This window comes from Micropterus salmoides, unplaced genomic scaffold (assembly GCF_014851395.1).
Source record: "Micropterus salmoides isolate LMB-PRFRI ecotype aquatic unplaced genomic scaffold, ASM1485139v1 Ms_hic_scaffold_13, whole genome shotgun sequence".
NCBI classification, from domain to species: domain Eukaryota; kingdom Metazoa; phylum Chordata; class Actinopteri; order Centrarchiformes; family Centrarchidae; genus Micropterus; species Micropterus salmoides.
In genome coordinates this window covers 15,793,795-15,812,703 of record NW_024040374.1, presented here as the reverse complement: position 1 = coordinate 15,812,703, position 18,909 = coordinate 15,793,795, and the positions used below count along the sequence as shown (strand labels likewise).

General features: G+C 41.0%; 1 protein-coding gene and 1 long non-coding RNA gene across 30 annotated transcripts in view; one reads left to right on the top strand and one right to left on the bottom strand.

Annotated features, from left to right (window-relative positions):
* The first annotated feature begins 1,978 nt into the window (after window positions 1-1,978).
* Window positions 1,979-2,783, top strand: LOC119901388. The gene is made up of 3 exons (XR_005444184.1): window positions 1,979-2,101; window positions 2,260-2,323; window positions 2,538-2,783. It is a non-coding gene; the product is annotated as an uncharacterized LOC119901388 (long non-coding RNA).
* Window positions 2,784-4,006: 1,223 nt separating this feature from the next.
* adgrl2a (adhesion G protein-coupled receptor L2a) overlaps window positions 4,007-18,909 on the bottom strand; it is a 91,919-nt gene continuing 77,016 nt past the window's right edge. For 5 of the 29 annotated variants that reach the window (XM_038715724.1, XM_038715723.1, XM_038715727.1 and 2 more), the window contains 7 exons: window positions 14,892-14,983; window positions 12,258-12,426; window positions 11,917-12,045; window positions 11,063-11,159; window positions 9,224-9,352; window positions 8,442-8,459; window positions 4,007-6,571 (listed from right to left, as the gene is read on the bottom strand). In XM_038715724.1, the coding sequence (XP_038571652.1) occupies window positions 5,724-6,571; window positions 8,442-8,459; window positions 9,224-9,352; window positions 11,063-11,159; window positions 11,917-12,045; window positions 12,258-12,426; window positions 14,892-14,983 (1,482 nt within the window). In that variant the 3' untranslated portion in view covers window positions 4,007-5,723. Of the gene's footprint in view, window positions 6,572-7,178; window positions 7,228-8,407; window positions 8,460-9,223; window positions 9,353-11,062; window positions 11,160-11,916; window positions 12,046-12,257; window positions 12,427-14,891; window positions 14,984-18,909 lie in introns of those variants that run through there. The other 24 variants (XM_038715730.1, XM_038715731.1, XM_038715749.1 and 21 more) reach the window with 18 other exon arrangements.

Genomic DNA, 18,909 nt, shown 5'->3' with positions numbered 1-18,909 from the left:
ACTCAAATCCATTATATTTGGATTTCCATATATTTGATAAGTAGTTGGTGTCAAAACTGAGTGTAAAAACATAGTGTCACTAACTCAAACCTATAAGCGTAATTGTATAAATATTAACTCTGAACTTCGTACTCATAACTCTGATCCTGGTTTTTACACTTGAAGTGTTTGCGTCATTCCACACCACTGCGTAGGCCTACACACACCGGTTGGCTAAAGCCAGGAGAGTCTTCATGAAAGCACTCTAGTATCTGTTAATATTATGTTTTGTATTGATATTTCTCTTCTGGCACCTTATGTCGCCACACTGTTAGCCACCCTAACAACTTTTTTATTATTTATTTATTTTTTACATTTCTTAATGTAATGTAATCAAATCCTTTAAAAATGCAAGTGTTAAAACAAATGTTTTAAAACAACAAAAATTATATTTAATATTTTGCAAACTTCTTTTCTTTTAGGAATATGGAAGAGCTATATTTACACCTTTAAATTGTTTTTGAGCCAACACTTTTTTAGTAAACAAATTATCCTCTGATAGAGTTAATGTCTAACACTACATAAAAGTGTTAAGAAAAACTAACACTGGTTGGTGTTAAGAAGAACACTAAATTAGGGTTAAAGTACCAATTACCAAAATTACCACTCTTTGGTGTGGATCCATATAGACACTTTAAAAATGTTAAAATCAACTCTGATAGTGTTCATTTGGGTTTGCTGATTTTACTGCAACCTCCCTGATGAAGGCAGAAGGAAGCGGTAACACGTGGGCTATTTAACCTCTCAAATAGAGTTTTAATATAATACTCACAGTCCTCCAGAAAGAAATCTCTATACAACCAGAGATCTCAAAGTGCTGACAGTGACACTGTTTTATGATACTTTTTTATGAGCAGTCTAGTCTACATGGTGCACTTATATTTCCAAGGTCTAAATGCATGACATGCAAGAGCCTACCCATTAATCTCAATGGCTATTTCGAAATCCATCCTTATGTTTTTGTTAGGATATTTCTTATTCTGATTTAATGGCCTTTTGCAGGTCTCACCTTCAAACCCAGTCATAAGAATTAGCTGTTCCCCCTTGAGGTAAATTGGAACTCTGTACACTGGCAGGCAATGGTTTATTTCATGTTTTTTTCTGAGCCAGTCGCTCTCATCCTTTTTTCATTTGAAATCCTGCATCTAGTAATTTCATAATTATGGGAGGGAATTATAACGAAGGCAGCTGGAGCTGCAGGTTAATTGGATTTTTCACCTCGACGGGACCGGATCTAAGTCGCCCATGGGCCGCAAATCTGCACATTTGAAGTTGGGGACAGGACAAAAGAGGCTGGGGGAAGAAACGAGTGAGCCGCTGAAGGGTCCCCTTTGACTTCAAGAGTTTGGGAAGTTACTTTTGCGGTGCCAGTTTCTGTTTGTGGCTTGAGAGGTTTCCCTTTGCTTGTACACAATCGCTTTCATCCACGCTGATGGCATCTATAATTGGCACTGTGTTTTCCGTTCACAGGAGTTACCACAGCAGTTGCTACTGCAGCCGCTATTGATAACCTCAGAGAAATCCCCAAGGGGTTGAAATGGAACTTCTTAAACTGAACTTTCAACAAATACGTGAATGTAGACTTGTTAAAAATGGCCTCAGTGCTCTACTTTTTAAATGAAATATTGAATTATTTGGGTTGGAGGTGTCAGAGTTTTCAGGCAGAGAGGACACAAACGGAGATCAGAGTTTAGGCAGTTTATTCAGGGGAGAGTAAGCGGGAAGACAGCTGATGGCTGGTAGTCTGCTGAGACAGAGAGAAACAGCGGTTAGACATGAACAGACAATAACCACAATACAAGACTGATTCTAAGATCGGCAAGGACTGGATGTCTGAGCCTCCTATTTAGGCAGTGGCTGATTGTGGGACACAGAGCAGGTGTGCTGATTGCGGATGGGTTTCAGGTGAGTGCAGAGCCCGCAGCAGACACGCCCCCCAGCTCCCAGAACAAGCTCACAGCCGGGGCCTCGTGACAGGAGGCTTACTATATGTATATATTTATAAATTCAGTTTTTTTGTTAGTGTCAGAATGAAAAGTAGAATGAAAGGATCACCGAAGTGGTAATTATATGCATATAATCATTATTTAATTTAAGATGATGAAGCTTGCCACAGTTGATCTTAAACAGATGATTAGTTAATTAAATGTTTATTACATCCCTGTGTGACCAAAATACCAAGTGCTTTCAAGAAACGTCTTGTTGTTTTCTGTTTCCCAGAGAGGACACAGCCACATCTGGGAGACCTTCAGTGCATTCTGGGATCTGGAGAAAATACACACACGTAAGGCTTTCATCAACAGGAAACTAATTTTCATGTGATTGCATCATATCCTACGGAAATTCCTTGGGTCCTGAAAATTATTTGTGACTCGACAATCACAAATATCCATGCTTGGTCACACATTAGACTCATGCCTCTGTTTAGTCAATAACTCATCCGTCTTCGGCAGTTTCACCCCGATTCTGCTGACAGTATTCTCTACCTTGGTTTCCAGGGGCCTACTTGCTCCTCTGTGGGAGCAGCTGAGCTCTTAGCCCCTCAGCTCCTGGCCTACTTCTGAAGCAATGTTTGACAAAGGGCGAGTCTCTCCCTCAACAAAAGACAGGGAATTAGAGAGGCTCTTGCATGGTGAGAAGGCCACACGCAAAGCTAGATGCTGCCCAGTCCACATTCCCTGTCAGACAGATCCAATCCAAGATCATATTTCCCTGCAAAGAAAATAAATCTGCTTACCAGCCGAGTTTGTCTGCGTCTAAGGTCACTGTGTTAGGATAAACAAACTGCAGTTAGAGAGAGGGGTGAGGAAAGGGTTGTCAATTATTTGAGGAGTGACTACATTATTAATGTTAATGTGGACTTTGCATTTTACAGTTTAGACAGAATCCTGCACCGAAGAGTTGTCTTTTCTATTTCAGGTAAACAAACAGAAAATGAGAAGTGACTTGTTATTTATGCTCGCAGAAACAATGAACAAAGACAAACTCTCAGGTTAGAATAACTTTTGACAAGCAGACATTACTTTTTGTGTTTACAGCAGTGAAAATCTTTAACATGGGGTCTTTCTATACACAAAAAGTGGGATGAGCCTTCTCAGGTTATCTTTAAAATTACTTTTTACGAAAAAATTGGAATGTGAATTGTATCTAAGAGAATAATTCTAAATTATAATATTGCAAAATATTAAAATGCAAAATATTAAAATTGCAATTATTAAAAAGGATTCTTTTACATTGTATATTCAAACTTTTGGGCTCTCATACACAGACAAAGTGGTGCAGCCCGTTTTACAACGCAGGATGGAAATCAATATGATTTCCCCCCGTCGTTATTATGCACGTCATTATGTCTGCCATTTCAAAAGTCAACAATCACATCAACACTTGATTCCTAACTGACATTCAAGGGGTCTGTACAAGACATCACAAAAAAGAACATAATTCCTCTATGACAATTTGTAGCCTCAGATAATTGCACAAAATGTCACATAATTGTTGAAAAAGTCAAAAACAACACACAGCCCACACAGCATTATGTGTAAGGGCTCTGACATAAAGTGCATTTTTGCTACGTTCTGAGTCATTTCCTTCAATGCCAAATGGTAAACAGTGCAATTTCCAGCTACCCCGCTGAGAGCTGTCACTCTGCCTCAACTGGTGTTATATTAAAAGGCTTCGTAAATTAGCATTACCTGAGGCATAAACCGTACAAGAACTGACTGTGGGCTTCAGCAGCAGCAGACATTAATTAGAGAAAATATGTGTCATACTTGGACATATTATGTGTAATATATTTCTACAACCGCAGCCAAGTGTAACACTGACCTCTTGTTAGGCCCATGGACTCGTTTCCACTCCCACAAGGCATTAAAGCCAACATCTTACAAGATGTCTGTAGCGTCAGGCTTTTTATTAGTGCCAGGACTAGTGCTCGTTCAATAATATACTAAGTGGACAATGCTGTGAACCAGTGTCATTTTTTAACCTTTATTAGTGTTACAACCACACAGAGGAACATTTACAATGCAATTTTCCTACCTGAGTTTCTCATCTTTGAATCACATGGAAAGATTTGGCTTCTCTAACACAAACGGTGAAATGAGCTCTCTCTACTATGCAGCGACTTAAGTAAAAGGCAGAACAAAAGCAAATAAATCCCTTAGAAAACAAATTCACCAATTTACCTTTACAGGGTGCTCGGGACTTACTTATAACCTGAGTCAAAGGTGTATTTTTGTCCATAGCAAAATAATTAAACCTGTTTTCTCAAACTGTACCAAAAACACAAACCATTAAAAAGCAACTAGAATTTGACCAAAAATCTCACATTTATTTTATTTGTTAAACAAGTGTTGAACTTTACATCAGTCTTAAGTGATGAGCCCCTTGGTAACATGTTTACATAGAAAACATGAGCTACAGTACAGCATGTATACCAGTGCTGGAAAATATTCACACATTTCCCATTTATTTTTTGGAAAGATTTCAATAAATAAAATGTCCAAACCCAGGCGGAAGAACTACATTTATGATAGAAACTTTATTGTCAAAAGTCAGTTTCATTTGCGCTTGCCCACCACTCTGTCGTGACTGTTAAAAAGATCTATTTCATTCAGAATTACACAAAAAACTGTGCAATGCATAAATCACTTTACCTGGGTTTTTGCATTCCCGTTCTACTAAAGTAATGATACTTTGGCAAAATTAAATAGACATATTTCAACGGGCGATATCAATGGAACTCAATAAGCAAAAAACACTGTTCACAAGTGGGAAAAGTGATAATGTTTCTTTGTAATTTGTTGAATCCTCCTTTCTTTTCATAAACCTTTACGTTCAAACATACTACCATGAATGAAGTGTTGGAACCATAAACACACCGTATAACATATGTGCAACTTCTACACAATAGTCTCTCAAATGTTAAATTTTGCAATTAAAAGGTTTCTTCATATTTATGTTTTCCCATGATTTTTTATTTTACACTAGCAATACAACAAAATATATATTTTAGCCATTTTCCTTGACAACAGTTCAATGTACAGTTGAGAAAATATAAGGCCAGGGGCTTGATTGCTAGTGGTTATACAATCCAGACTTCATGGTGATGGAGAGCGACTCTGGGCAACCAGGACCTTATATTCCTTTTCTAACAGTCTGATCAGGAACATTTTAAAAAGTCCAAGTCCTGGTCCAGGGGTGTTGTTTTGTTTACGATTAAAAAACAGGCTTCAACGGGGATGTTGGGAAGTGTATGTACAACCTTTTGACCGGGAAATTGCTGATCTGATGTAGCCAGTAGTGTTTTATTTTTTTTGTGTCTTTTATTATTTTCGTACCTTACATTTTTCTCAATTAATCAACAGCAGCAGCACACTTAAATACATAGTTGGCTTGTCTCTTAAAATTGAAATTCAAATCTGCATTTTATGTACAGTCTCACTGAAACTTTGCACTGCCATCACTGTGCACCAAGTCTGTTGGTCTGCAGGGAAGGTAGAGTGGTATGTTTAGGGAAAAGGAGATGACAATGCAGCTGAAGGGGAAGGTTTTGTAAATGGCTAGTGTGTATGATGGGGCTTTTAAGCTCTCTTTAAAAATAAAACAAACACTTCCCTTCCCTTTACTAGTGTGTCCTCAAAGAGGTCAGGGCAAGAAGAGGTTTGGGGATTATTTAAATACATTTAAAGGCTTGTCACTAACTGCATCTGTCCTTCCCGTACATCACCTTCAGGGATGCAGCCCTCTGTAGTAATAGGAATAATGTAACCATCACTGCTCCCTCGGCCTATCTGATAATAGGCCTGCAGCTGGTGGCCAGCCCCTAAGTTAGGCATGCTCTTGTAGTAAACGTCCTCATTCTCGCTCCCCTTGGAGGGGGACAGGTCCTCCACCACGTCGGGGCTGCTCTCGGGGTATGGAGAGTCCCTCAGATTAGGCATACTAGTGTACAAGGAGTCTCTGTTTGGGGACTGCAGACTGTCATCGGGGTTGGTGGGTGTCAACTGGCTGACAAAGGTATCAACTCCCCCATCGGTCCTCACCTTCTTCTGGGGTGCGTACAGAAGTGAGTGAGTCCGTTGGGGGATGAGCGGCGCCTCCAGCTCCTGCTGATGGTGCAGCTCAAGGCCCACTGTGTCACCCACGTGCACCAAAGACGAAGCATCAGCAACGATAGCGTCATCTTCGCTGCTGCTGCCGCCTATCACTGTCACCTTGGGCGGAGCCCGCTCCGCGTGGTGGTGATGGTGGTACTGCGGGGGCTGCTGGTGGTGGGGTGGATGGTGTAAACTGGGGTGCTGCTGCTGTTGCTGTTGGTGGCTTTTGTTACAGGCACGCAGGTTGTTGTGTACTAGCTCGGAGATGATCATTTTCTCGAAGGCAGCATCGTCCAGACTGAGGCCGCAGTCTACTACCTGCACACTGTCGCCAAAGTCCCCATTGCGGAGTGAGTAGCTATTGTTAAAGTTACCATTTAGCGGTAGAGTATCCATTGCACTTGTATCCCTCACCGCATTGTTCAGTGAGTGCCCTGGAAAGACAGGAACATGTGAGGGGATTTTACATTAGTGAACACCAATAACCATTAAATAAAGAAACTAAAGTTTAATGCTGTTTAGGATGCAGTTTCACATCGAAGACTCAAATCAAATTAAGCCATGCCGGTAATCTGTTAGTTAGGCACAATCGTAAACATACAATATAGATGCATGCATTATTTGCAATGAGAAATCATTTTACTTTCTCACATATACATTTTGACTTTCACTTTTAAGAAATGCTAAGCAGAGCACTGTACGGTTTAGTCTGTCACATACGTGACAAAGCAATGAAAAAGATCCCAAACAACATTAAAAAACAAACTGAACAGTAATCACCATCACAACACATCGGGCAAAAGTAGATGTCCACAAGTATGAAGCCACAAACGGGCAAGCTACAACACTTACAGGTTTTCTAGCAACTAATAAGTTGGATGTGCCGAGGGAAAGAAAAGGACAGAGATGGGAAAAGATGACATAGACAGAAAGGGAAATTAGTCATGTATCAACACGGGACAGCCATCGTCGTTCTCACTACAAGGGGAGCCCACAAGCAGCACTCCACCATCACCACACACAGCAGGTGAAAAGACTCACTTCAACTCACATCATGTCTGTCTGCTCAGGCTATCTGGTCTAAGAGCAGCTGATGTACAAAAAGAAAGTAAAATGATTTATTGTAACATGAAGAAGAATCACTCAAAAGAACAACAAAACGTAAAGAAAAAGTCATAACTGCAACTTAGCAAGAGCAAGGGTTCAGCAAATGAAATAAACAAGCATTAAATAGCTTTTACTTTTATGAATTAAATGACAACAGCTCCTTTTCTTTTCTAGATTTAAAGAATTTGGTTGTTTGTGTTGGTACACTTTCTGTCCATTAGTGAGCAGGTTGTGTACCCAAAGCTGGCAAAGGTCAGAGCTTGCCCGCAGCCCAGCACTTGGCATCCGTCACAGTGACAGCTCCCAGTGAGACCCCGGTCACTAGCAGAACAGCTCAAGAATAACACAGCCGCTGCAGAGGTCAGATGCAGTCATGTTAGGAATTTCTCAAAGCATGGAGGTCACGGAAAACAGCAGCAAAAAGGATAAATTTTAGTTATGCCATGATTGAGAGAGAAGAGATAACAGAAAAATGTGCTCTGCTATGGCTAACATGCCTCCTTGTAGAACAACAGATGTAAAAATTAAGATGAAACATTTGTCTTTGTCCAAAAAAAAGGAAGTGTGATTGTTGGGGGCATATGAAAAGCTTACTTTTTGCAGAGCCTATTCGAATTAAGGGGAAATGACAAGAAAGTAATGAAAAACATAAGAATAAGGATAACTAAAACAGCTGCCACCATGACATCCATGTGTTTATGCCTGCTAGGAAGCAATTTAGTGTCCAGACAGGTGTTGTCTGGAAAGGTGTGAGGGGAATACAACTGGACACTGAGACTGCCGAATGCCACAGGAGGACAGACATTTTGGGAGAAAAACAAAAGAATAAAGAAAGAAATAAAGAAAGAAAAAAGAAACCTCTCTTTTAAAATGTTCCTTTCTGCCAGGAAAAAAAGCAACACATTTTTGGTCGGTTCAAATCACAGATTAAGCTGAAGAGAGAGAAGCAGAGTAATGGAAATTTGTGATAAAGCTGTCAGATCTTGAAGATGACTCCAAATGACTAGAGAAATCTTTTTGTTTTTCTTTCAGATTGGAGTAGAATTTGGGTAGATAATTTTGTGAACCACTTGCTCACTGAGTGTGTGTTAATGGCCTAAAGTAAACCAGTGAGTGTGCCGGGGTTTTGGTTGTTTTTAAAAAGCATGCTGAAAAAAATTTACATTTGATAGGCAAAGTTAAGTTTTACTCCCATACTTGTCTCTCTGTAGGTCACTAGAGGGAAGCACAAGGGAAAAACACAAAACATGACAAAAGATGCCATTTCATTTCAGCACACATAATCACAGCACAGTCTTTACAGTGTGATATATGCTTAAATGCCATGTGCAATTGAGATATAGTGATTTTTAGAAAAGGTTTTCATGGCTATCAGCTATTGCCATACATATCCATAGACAACTCAATGCAAAAGTTGCATTAAGTATATCTGTATTAAATATGCAAATATTTTTGCTTGCAGTTTAACACGTTTTAAGGGGAAAGCTCCCTCTAAAACACAGAAAATAACAAATCACTTGATAAATTCAGGAGCATAAATCTTAATAATCATGCAGTTTATACTACAGCTTCAAGTCTACACCACTGTTTACATTATCTCAAGGCAGAACATGTAGTATCTCTTTCCCATCTTAATCATTATGTCCCGTTCAGAGTTTAGATAAGAGAAATATGAGAACACAGAGGGTGGCTCAAGACGAACCACAGAAATCTCTGTCCTACGTGAAAACATGTGCGCACAAACATACACAAACACAAAAATTATGTATACTGTTTATGAGTGACACGCACACACAGTATGGAATATATCAAATATTTGGGAGACAATGATTCAGAAGGAAAGGCGATACTGTGGAACATCCTGCTTTTCAATTGACCTGCTGTTTACTCAATTAGACAAATAGGGAGAGAAAGAAAGGGGGCAAAGAGAAGAAAAGAAGAAAAGCCTGAATTCAGGTGAAAGTATTAAGTAAGCACACCTGGCGAGTTAAACACTGGAGCCGTGGGGGTGTTACATACGACTGTCTCAGCCAGTAAGGTGTTATATGGGTTGTTAGTGCCTTGTGGTCGAAGAAGAGGATTTGTTAGTAGATAATTCCCGGTCATTCCTGGAGTAGCAAGACAGAAGAGGAGCAGATAAGTTTGGCGCAGTCAGCCGACAGTGATTGAAAGTTTAATGGAGAAAGGAAATGAAGGAAATTTTCAGCAAGTTTGTATTTTGAGGCATATGGTGTCATCCAGGGTGTCTGCAAACATTTGAAACTAGGGTGTTTATTTTTGTAGTTGAGAATGAAGACTAAAGTTTGAGAGCAAACCAGGGAGAAGCAAGAAACCTATTAAGCTACTTCTCCATGTGTCAAGAATATTCAGCTTTTGCCGACCGTCCTCGCATTTAACAACTTTTGGTAGCAGGGGCTTCAACCATCAAGTTAATTTGTTATTTGTGTTGCTCATCATTCATAACCCCATTTTCAGCCCACTGAGCTCATTATTGCATCCTGTCATCAGTGCGTTTCATAAGTCATATTTACTTATTGTTTTGAGTAAATATCACTTTTCAAAAATAGCACCCTGCATCTCTGTGATTAGGAAAATGTTGCAATGTTTGAACTGGGTCTATATATAAAATCTCCCCTATGACAAAGAGCAGAATCCTTCAAAGGTTTGGTATAAAAATCTTTATTTAGACTCACATTTGGCCATTTCCCTCCAAACCTCATCTTCCTTCCAGCAACCAACCCCCCCCAGCTTGCGGTGTGTTTCAAGGATCTGAGGTATTTCCATTGCCATTTATCACCTGTGTTAAATGCCATCTGTCATGCTGGGAAGTCTCCAGGGATGTTCTTAATGACAGGGAAGTGCTTCCAGGAGATAGAGCCCTCCTTTCGTGCACTGACTCTACAGGGTAACTAGGCTACACCCTGGAGTGATCAATATCCAACCTTTACATTAACATCTCCAGGAACTGCGTCAAAAAAAAAAAATTCCGATTCTATATTGTTACTGATGTATCAGCCAATTGAAATGTGCTTCAAAGCCCTAGGTGTAATGTTTTACTTTGTGGGAAGTGACAGCAAAAAAAGAAAGAGAAGAGCGGCAGCGACAGGAGTCAGAGGAGGGCAGAGGAGGGAGTGAAGTTAAACTACCTTGGTGTAAACCCTCTTTTCCCTCGCATGCTTGTAAAGCCATTTCAGAGGCAGCAGAAAGCCTAACAACACACTAAGCACTTCAGGTCAGCCAGAGTTGAACATCATCTTCTCATCATCATATTTGTGCTCAAGCTAAATAATAAATGACAGTTTTTTTCCCCCCTTCCCTCCCTCATAAATCCCGCTGTAAAGTAACAGAGGTCACCTTACATGCCAGGCAACAAATGGCCTCTCTCTGCGTGTTAAGATTTTCCTAAAATGAAACTCTTTTTTTAAACCTTGTTTTTAGTTTTGTCTATATTTCCCCTGAGCCCGCGTATGAACTTTGGACATCCAGCACTTAAATAAAAACGTTCTTCTAGCCTTGCCCCAATTTTGGAGTGACGTTACCGGCCAGAATGACAGTGCACAGTATTTGAGGACGGATTTTTGTAATCCTTCGCTGGCAGAACAGAGAGAGAGACTAGACTTAAGACCTAGATCTTTTTTCCCCCTCTTTTAAAAAACGTACTGCACCGACTTTTCAAGCTGAAGGCATTTGTTACGATTACCAGAATGGGATCCTCTGTGGCGGTGTGAGATCATTGGAACCTGAAGGAGGTATTTTTAGCTGGATGATTAAATGTGTGCATAAGTGTGTATGTGGAGAGAAATGAGGTGTGAACTGACCTTGGTTAAGGGTGGAGGTGCTGTTGATGTCACCTGAGATAAAGGAGGACTCAGATTGTTTTCTTACGGTGTCATTCCACATTCTCCTGATACGACTCTGTCAGGTCAACAAGGGACAGTCATTAGGACTTTAAACAAGCCCGCTCACCTTTCAGATCAACTTTCATTTATTTTCTATGTACATACTACTGACTCCTCACATGCCTATGAGTGTGCAGTGAGGCAAGGACAGTACTAATGCTCACTTTCTTTGTATGTGTCTTTCAAAACTAATTTTACGTGAGTCAACTTTTGAATGACTTCAGCTCCAGTCTCGAGTACCTTGAATAAGGCTGGAGGTTAAAGTATGATAGGGATGTTTCACTATAAGCACAGTACATCTTGCTGTACTGTTGAATTAACGGCCTATTAGCCTTTAATATGAAAGGGATAAAGCAATTTTTCTCTCTCGCAATTTTGGCTTTCCCCACATTAAAATGTGCTTGCAATGCTTTTAAAACAGCGCTGTACTATTTCCCATGCACATGACGTTAGTGAGAAAAAAGATAAAAGCAAGTGCTAAAGGGGGCAGAACAGAAGAAAGGTACTCATGCAGTACAGCAGATGCTGCTTGTAAAATGTGGCATAATCTTTGTGTCTCTTATGCTGAAATGCATGGTGTGCATTTTTTTTGTCCAATACCTACATGCTCACGATGAAAGTAAACTCTCATGAGCAATTGTTTAAACTTTGTGATTCACAACAATGCAAATGAGCTGTACAATGAGCGTGTGTGTGTATGTGTGTGCAGGAAACACTGTTCTTCTTTGTTTTGAGACCCATGATTCTTTGACTGTATGAAGCTGCTGGGCTACCTGTGTACCAGAGGAGTAGCGTGCGCTGGTCCGTGTGGTGGAAGTCTTTGCAGAACCGTGTGAGCTCTCAGTTGGCAGCCCCCCGCAGCAGTAGGTGTGGCGGAAGCACTTGCTGTACTCTTTGCGGACCTGCGTGAGCAAATAGCCGAGTGTTTACATACATTATTGGCATTACATATGACTTAGCCAAAATCTTGCAGCAATCAGTGTTTGTTTTTCATATCAGCATGTGGTGCTCGGTGAATTCTGCATTCTGGTGCAAAGTCTGTTCAAACTAAGGAGTGATTCGCCTTGAAAGAAGAATCACAGGCTTTCGGCAATGCGGACGACAGGAAACGTACTTTTTTCTGGAGAAGGCAGTGGAAGATGAAGATAAACATTCCTTGGAAGGTGTTGAAGATAGTGAAGAGGTATGCCATGACGATCGAAGCCTCGTTGATGAAGAAGAGGCCAAAGGACCACGTGAGGCCCAGCAGACACAGCAGAGCGAACGCACCCATGACCCAGGATCTGAAGGACAGTAAAAAACAAACACAAGAAGAGGACAAATCCAGCATGAGAGGCATTTAGTGATCTGAGAGGTTAATGAGTGGGATTTGCAATCACCATTAACTATGAAAAACTAGGAAAAAAGCTCTAAACCATGTGGGAAGAAAATAAAATGACAAACGACACCTATGTCTCACAACCCATTTCACCACTGTCCCCACCCCTCCATCCACACACACACTCTCAGCCCAAACTCAAATGCAGTTCCAGACGTCAAACGGACAAGAAGGAAGCAAAACCTTGATGTAGTTTTCTGTAAATAACTTTTTTTGTGTTAGAACATTCACAGTAGCAGAATCAGAAAGCACAGCGTGTTTGAAAATAAGCTAACAAAAAAGCATTTACCGCTATCATACTCTAAGTGTTTATCTGGTGAATGTGTTCTCAGAGCTGGAGAACTAGGCAGATGTGGAAAGAGTTCAAGGAAAAAAAGGAGATCCCCGCCTCGTGTGTGAAGGTCCCGTGGAGCCTTCAGACACCAGCAGCAGTCGCAGTTCAGCGCTCAAACACAACAACAACAACAACAACAACAACAACAACAACAACAACAACACTGGATTTAAGATGATGGACGTGGTGAAAGTGAACAGTCACAAGGACAGTGGATGAGTGACTTTGAAGCTGCAATTTGGGAGAGGATGAAAGAAAGAAAAAGGAGAAAGAAACAAAGAAAGAATAAAGGAGGAGATAGAGTAAACTACAAGCTGAAGAGGAGACTTCTGGGCAACATGTCCTTACTTGATAAACCGTTTATTATCTTCATAGCTAGAGAGCATGATAAGCAGGAAGAGAGAAACACAATTAGATCAGAGCGCATAACAGTGGGTTAGTTGGTATTTGAATAAGATATCTTCAACTTTGATCCAAGGGAAATCACGAGAGGCAATGAAATTAAGGGTCTAACAAGAACTGAGAGTTGTATGTTTTGCTGTTGATGATTCAATTACAAAACTCTGAGCAAAGCATTTGGTCTTTGGTTGAATTTGCATTTTTGCTACTGTGTGTGTGGGTGGTGTGGGTAAAATTATCTTGAGGTGCAATGTAAAAGCTTACCCGGGCAAATCTGTATTATAGTAGCCATCACAAACGCGATAATTACTGGAGCGGATCGCAGAACAGAGAGAGGGGGAGAATGATAGAAGAAGAGAAAGGAGAGGGTGTGCGTTAACTTTGCCTTCACATGCAACATGCAATGACACTGGCTTCCAGACCAAACTTTGGCATAAAAAACAAAACACAAAGAAAGATATTACAAGGAAACAGCTATTAATAAGCAATGTATTTCTGCGCTGTGAACAAGTGTAAGAGAAGTCATTTCTAACATCCAAGTACAAATGCACACCAATGTTCAGTAAATGTGTTCTGTTTCGGGTTTCCTTGATAAGGGAGTAGTCTATCTCAAATAAACCAAGAAATCTAAATAAGCCATTTTCTGGCTGTTCTTGCTGATTGCAGGTTTACCACAGTGCTGTAATGCTGCACACATTCATTAAGGAAAAATGAAAAATAACAAACGCTGGATGAAAATAGCAACATTGCTGCTCCTACACAGAGTGGTGGAAGTTGAAATACGTAATATAATGGCGCAGGCTGACATGAGGCTGTGCTACTGCGAGCAACAAAACCATATAGCCCCAAATGGAAGAGGCCTGCAGTAAAAAGCAATAAATAGTGTTTTTTACAGAAGTGCCAAAAAAAACCAAAACAAAACAATTAGTGCTTCAGAAAACATTGCTTTCCTTCCCAAAGCACATCATAAATGTTGAGGCAACTCAGAAAGGCCAGACTAGGATCAATGAGGTTGGGTGGTGGTCGGGCGGTGGCGGTTGTGTAGAGAAGGAATTTTTTCCTTTCTGGGATTGGACGTTGGGATGTATAAAAAAAGGTTTGACATGTTCCAGTGGCAAACACACATGGTAGCTGTTACACTGTACCCCACCCTAACAGAGCTAACAGTCCATAGTTAAGTTGCAGCCTTAGAGTGATGTGTGTCATGCCAGCGCAATTCTGTGGCTCATGGCTTGGAGCAAAACAACAAAGCACAAAAAACTCACAATGTCTGCGTAGTCATCACGACAGCTAAGTCATGCCAAAAGTCTGAAAAACTGTGTAACGTTTGAAATCTCTAGAGTCAAAATAATAAATTCCTCTAGTAATTGTTCCATTTTGTCTGGATAATTTCAAAAACTGACTGAAAAAAAAGAAGTATATCCTTAAATCCAAATGTCACTTGCTAGTCCAGTCCTGAAAGTTGGCTTAGAGATGGGGGAAGTAATGCATTTTCCCATGAAAGATGATTAAGTAAGTACCTCATGAGTAAAAGAGCCTTAGTTTCATGGGGTAGTGGCAGAATAGCACAAGTGTTATATTGCTGATAAGCAGGAGAATGGTTGGAGAATGGGTTCAGTATATGACCCTTTACTTACTTTATATTCTCCAGTCGGCTAGAGTCTGGTTTCAGGGTGGTAGAGTGCTTCACCATTTTGTACATTGTGATGACCAGGAAGATGAGATTGAGCTGTCAAAACAGAGTAATGGCAGTGTTAATACATGAAGATGTATGACTCAAGATACAGCAGACGGAGAGAAAAAAACTGTTAATTTGTCTGTAAGTATTAAAAGAGGAGAGCCTTCAAATCTTTGCATGTCCACAGACTAATCCAATAAACATCTATCCTTCCAGCCAGGCTCAGACGGACCGACTGGCGCCAAATTTAGTGTCATTCTATATCAATAAGAGCATGGAAATGCATTAAAATCCATCACAGCAAAAAAAAGAAAGAAAGAAAGAAACAGCCACACAGCAGCAGTCTGGCAAAGTCAGAAGGGAATGAAAAGTAGCAGGAGAAATAAGAGACCCTCTTGTTGTACAAAACAACTGCATATCATTTTATACACATAGTGAAATATTATAAGGTATAACCAGCTGCAAAAGGCTTGAGGGAACATGGTATATTTTGTTCGATTTTTGCGTGTGGGCAGATGACAAGCAAGAGAGAGAGAGAATGAAAGGGGCGAAAGGGAGAGTGAGATTGCGTTTGCTTGCTTGTTTTAATGTATTAAATCTTAAGGGAGCCAGTGGCACATATCAGGTTGAGACAAGGATACTATGTGCAGTGTTTCTGAGCACATTTATTCGGCACCTTAAAAATCAATACCGTGATTTAGAGACACAAAGGCTGGATGGGCCAGCAAGGAGCCGCTCCAAATAATTCACTTCAAAACATTTATTCTGGGGCAAACTAGTCCCTGACACAGCATTTACATGCACTCACAGCAGAGGACTGTTTGTACTGCAAGCCAGGCGTGTATAAATAATGTCAAGGAATAACTTAAGAAAGAAAAATTTAAAAGTGTGTCCTCAATAGTGAATATCAAAGGACCATTTCAAATATATGTAGGCTTATATGTGAGCTACGTTATCACTGGCATGTAAGTAACAAAAAAACAGCAACATACAAATAAACACATTTGCAACAAAAGCTTCCAGATGAGCCTTATAAACAATGGATTTCAGTGTTACCATGTTATCGTCAGAGCGGCAAAGCACTGGCAAGACAAAAATGGAGACGCAGTGCCAGTATGAGGGCATGAAATAAATGTCTGACCTTTGTGAGCTGGACTCAGACCATAGCCATTCACTCCTAAACAGAAATTCTCCATGTTCTGGCGCACACTGCTATCAAAAGACTGCCTGTGATCAATACATCACCCCACATGCAATCAACTCATGGAGCCGCTCACAATAACCTAGGCAGTAAAAGAGAGGAACGACTGGAGAAAAAAAAGAAAGAGACAGAGAGAAAAAATGCCTGAATTGTCAACCTTCTTTTATATCACAGACGGCACTGAAACTATGTTTTGTTTCGCAGCTATCAGCCATTATTTCTATCAGCCGCCTGCATGAGTCAGACAGTGGTGGTGTTGATGATGGTGGGGGTGGGGGGTGGGGGGGGTGGGGGGCAGGAGTGCGAGGACTTTTGAAAAACCCTTTCACACAGCTTGGAGTGGTGACATGGATCCAATGAGACAGAGGAGAGGGACCCAGTACTTTAAAGTAACCTAGCAGCAGGGCACATGTTCCCACCCCCACCCGACATGCTTTTGCGGTCCTTCCTGGGGGGATCCCCCTTTGCTAGAGCGGAGCTGCCTTGCCTCTATCCTTCACTCTGTCTCTCAGTCTCTGAATCATCACTGCAAGCCATGCAGAAGCACCTTGCCACATTGGGACTGAGGAGAAAGCTTTTCCTGAAGTGGACTGTGTGTGTACACACTGAACTCCAAATGAACTGCTGGGGATAAAATATTAAAGGTGCAGATGGAGCTGTCCAGATGATAAGAACTGCTTGTGACGTGTCATGATCCAAGAGGCCTTGTATTGAAGCTATCTCAAGCATACTAATGGCTCCCCCCCACCACTCATTACTTCCATGTTTTCCTTTCATGGAGCTAATACCCCCTGTGCCCAGAGACTGGGCAACTTCTGCCTAAGAACAAGGATCTAAATGCCTTCCACCAGTGCTTGTTTTCAGTCCGAATTTAAAGCCTGTTTCAGCCAGGAGCAAAAGAAACCCAAATAAAACCAAACAAACAGGAAAAGCAAGAAAAGAAGGAGATGAAACAAAAGGACGAGAAAAAAAGCATGACCACCCTAGGTCAAAACTAATGTTACTTGGCACAAACATGGCTTGGGTGGCGGGTGGGGATCCAGACACGAGCCAAAGCAACACTGTTTTCTCTCCTTTTCTTTGCTCATGTGCCTTTTCTCCTCCTCCCTGGCTCCCTCATTGACAAGGACAAAGCCAATTTGTAGAGAAACCAGGGTCACGGATGGTGTAGACAAACCTTGCTCCTGCATGTTCCCCTGAGATGCCCCTTTCCACAGTGCTTTGTCTTTTTGAGTCAATTGTTGCACAGTATCAGAGGAGCGGTCGGCGATGCCCGAGCCAGTGCTGCAAAACCTCATTCCCGTCACATACTAGCTCTGCTACAATACATTAGCTCCTCACAGGGTCATGATTCTATCTCTCTGGTCATCACCACCGGGATCCTGATCATCATTTCCACTGTGGACGCATTTTTCACGCAAATCACAATATAAGAACAATGAGGGTCTAATTTAGGGAAAGGAAACATATTCCTGTGTGGCTGACAGAGCATTTGCTGAGACAGAGAGAAATGTGTGTTTGTTTTAATACAATGTTAGCTTTTCTTTAATTACACACTCACGCGCTCAAAGCCCGTGCTGAGAAGAAAAGAAAAAGAAAAAAATCAATAAAAACAACAACAACAAAAAACAGGCTTTTCGCCATTTACTCAAAAACATTTCAATCCGACACGGGCCTTCGTACGGTCTTCTATGCACTTCCTCCTCCATTTTTTAAATGCTACACTGAGTTCCAATGTCTCTTTTTGAAAAAACTGTGAAATGCAGTCTACTGAGCAGATTCGTCTTTTATTTATTGTGTTACCACACAGACAAAGAGCTGTACTATATCTTTACTCTGATAGCTCCTAGCGGGCTGCCAGTGGTGTGCAGAGACTCGCTGGAATTTGACATGGGTGCCCCCTCTCTCCAGTATATTTTCAGTGTCAGTTTGATGTTCAACAGAGGTCACTGCATCAGTAGATACAGTCCCAACCATTATGCTGGATAATGAACACAGTACTGAACAAATACCAACCGTCCTCCCTGCACAGTAGCAAGATAAGTTTGCAGAGCTTCCTCATCCCTTAGTGTGCACGAGGGCAAAGCAATACATGGTCTGGAGGATATATCTGAGGAATAAAACCTGCTTTTTTTGTTTGGCGCAGGGAGGTAAGACTCCCTAAGGTCTAATTCTTCTGAGCCTCTCTGATGGAGCGGGAGATAATAATGTCATGACCAGTAAATAATTGCATGCCCCAATGGGACATATGTCATTACAATATGCTATATGTCCTTCACCCTGATGGTCCTTGACCAAACAGAGAGGAGCCTTTCCGTTTCTCCTTCTCCCCTACGCTGTCATCTGCTATTTACTAAAGGCAGATAAACAAACAAGGAGGCCGATGCAGAGGAGAAAAAAAAAGGAGCTATAAAATCTTACCCTGGCATCTTGCTGTTACAGTATGTGCTGCAAAATGCACCTTGAAGGTATTTTTGAATCTTTCTTGTTTCTTTATCATAAAAAGTGTAACTGGAAGGCCATTAGGCGATGTCTGTAATATTAGATTTCATGGGAGTTGTATGAATGCAAGGTTAAAGTACACGATCAAATCCTGATCCTTGTCAGGCGGTGAGAAGCGGAGAGAATTGTTGGATGCCTCAAAATCTGTCTTTGGCGCAAAATGAACCTGTCATCACTGAAGGAGACTGGGGAGCAAAAATCCGTCTGACTTCTCCTTCAGTTCAACCATCTCACTTCCTTTATCTCTCTCCTTCATCGCTTTCATCTCACCCTC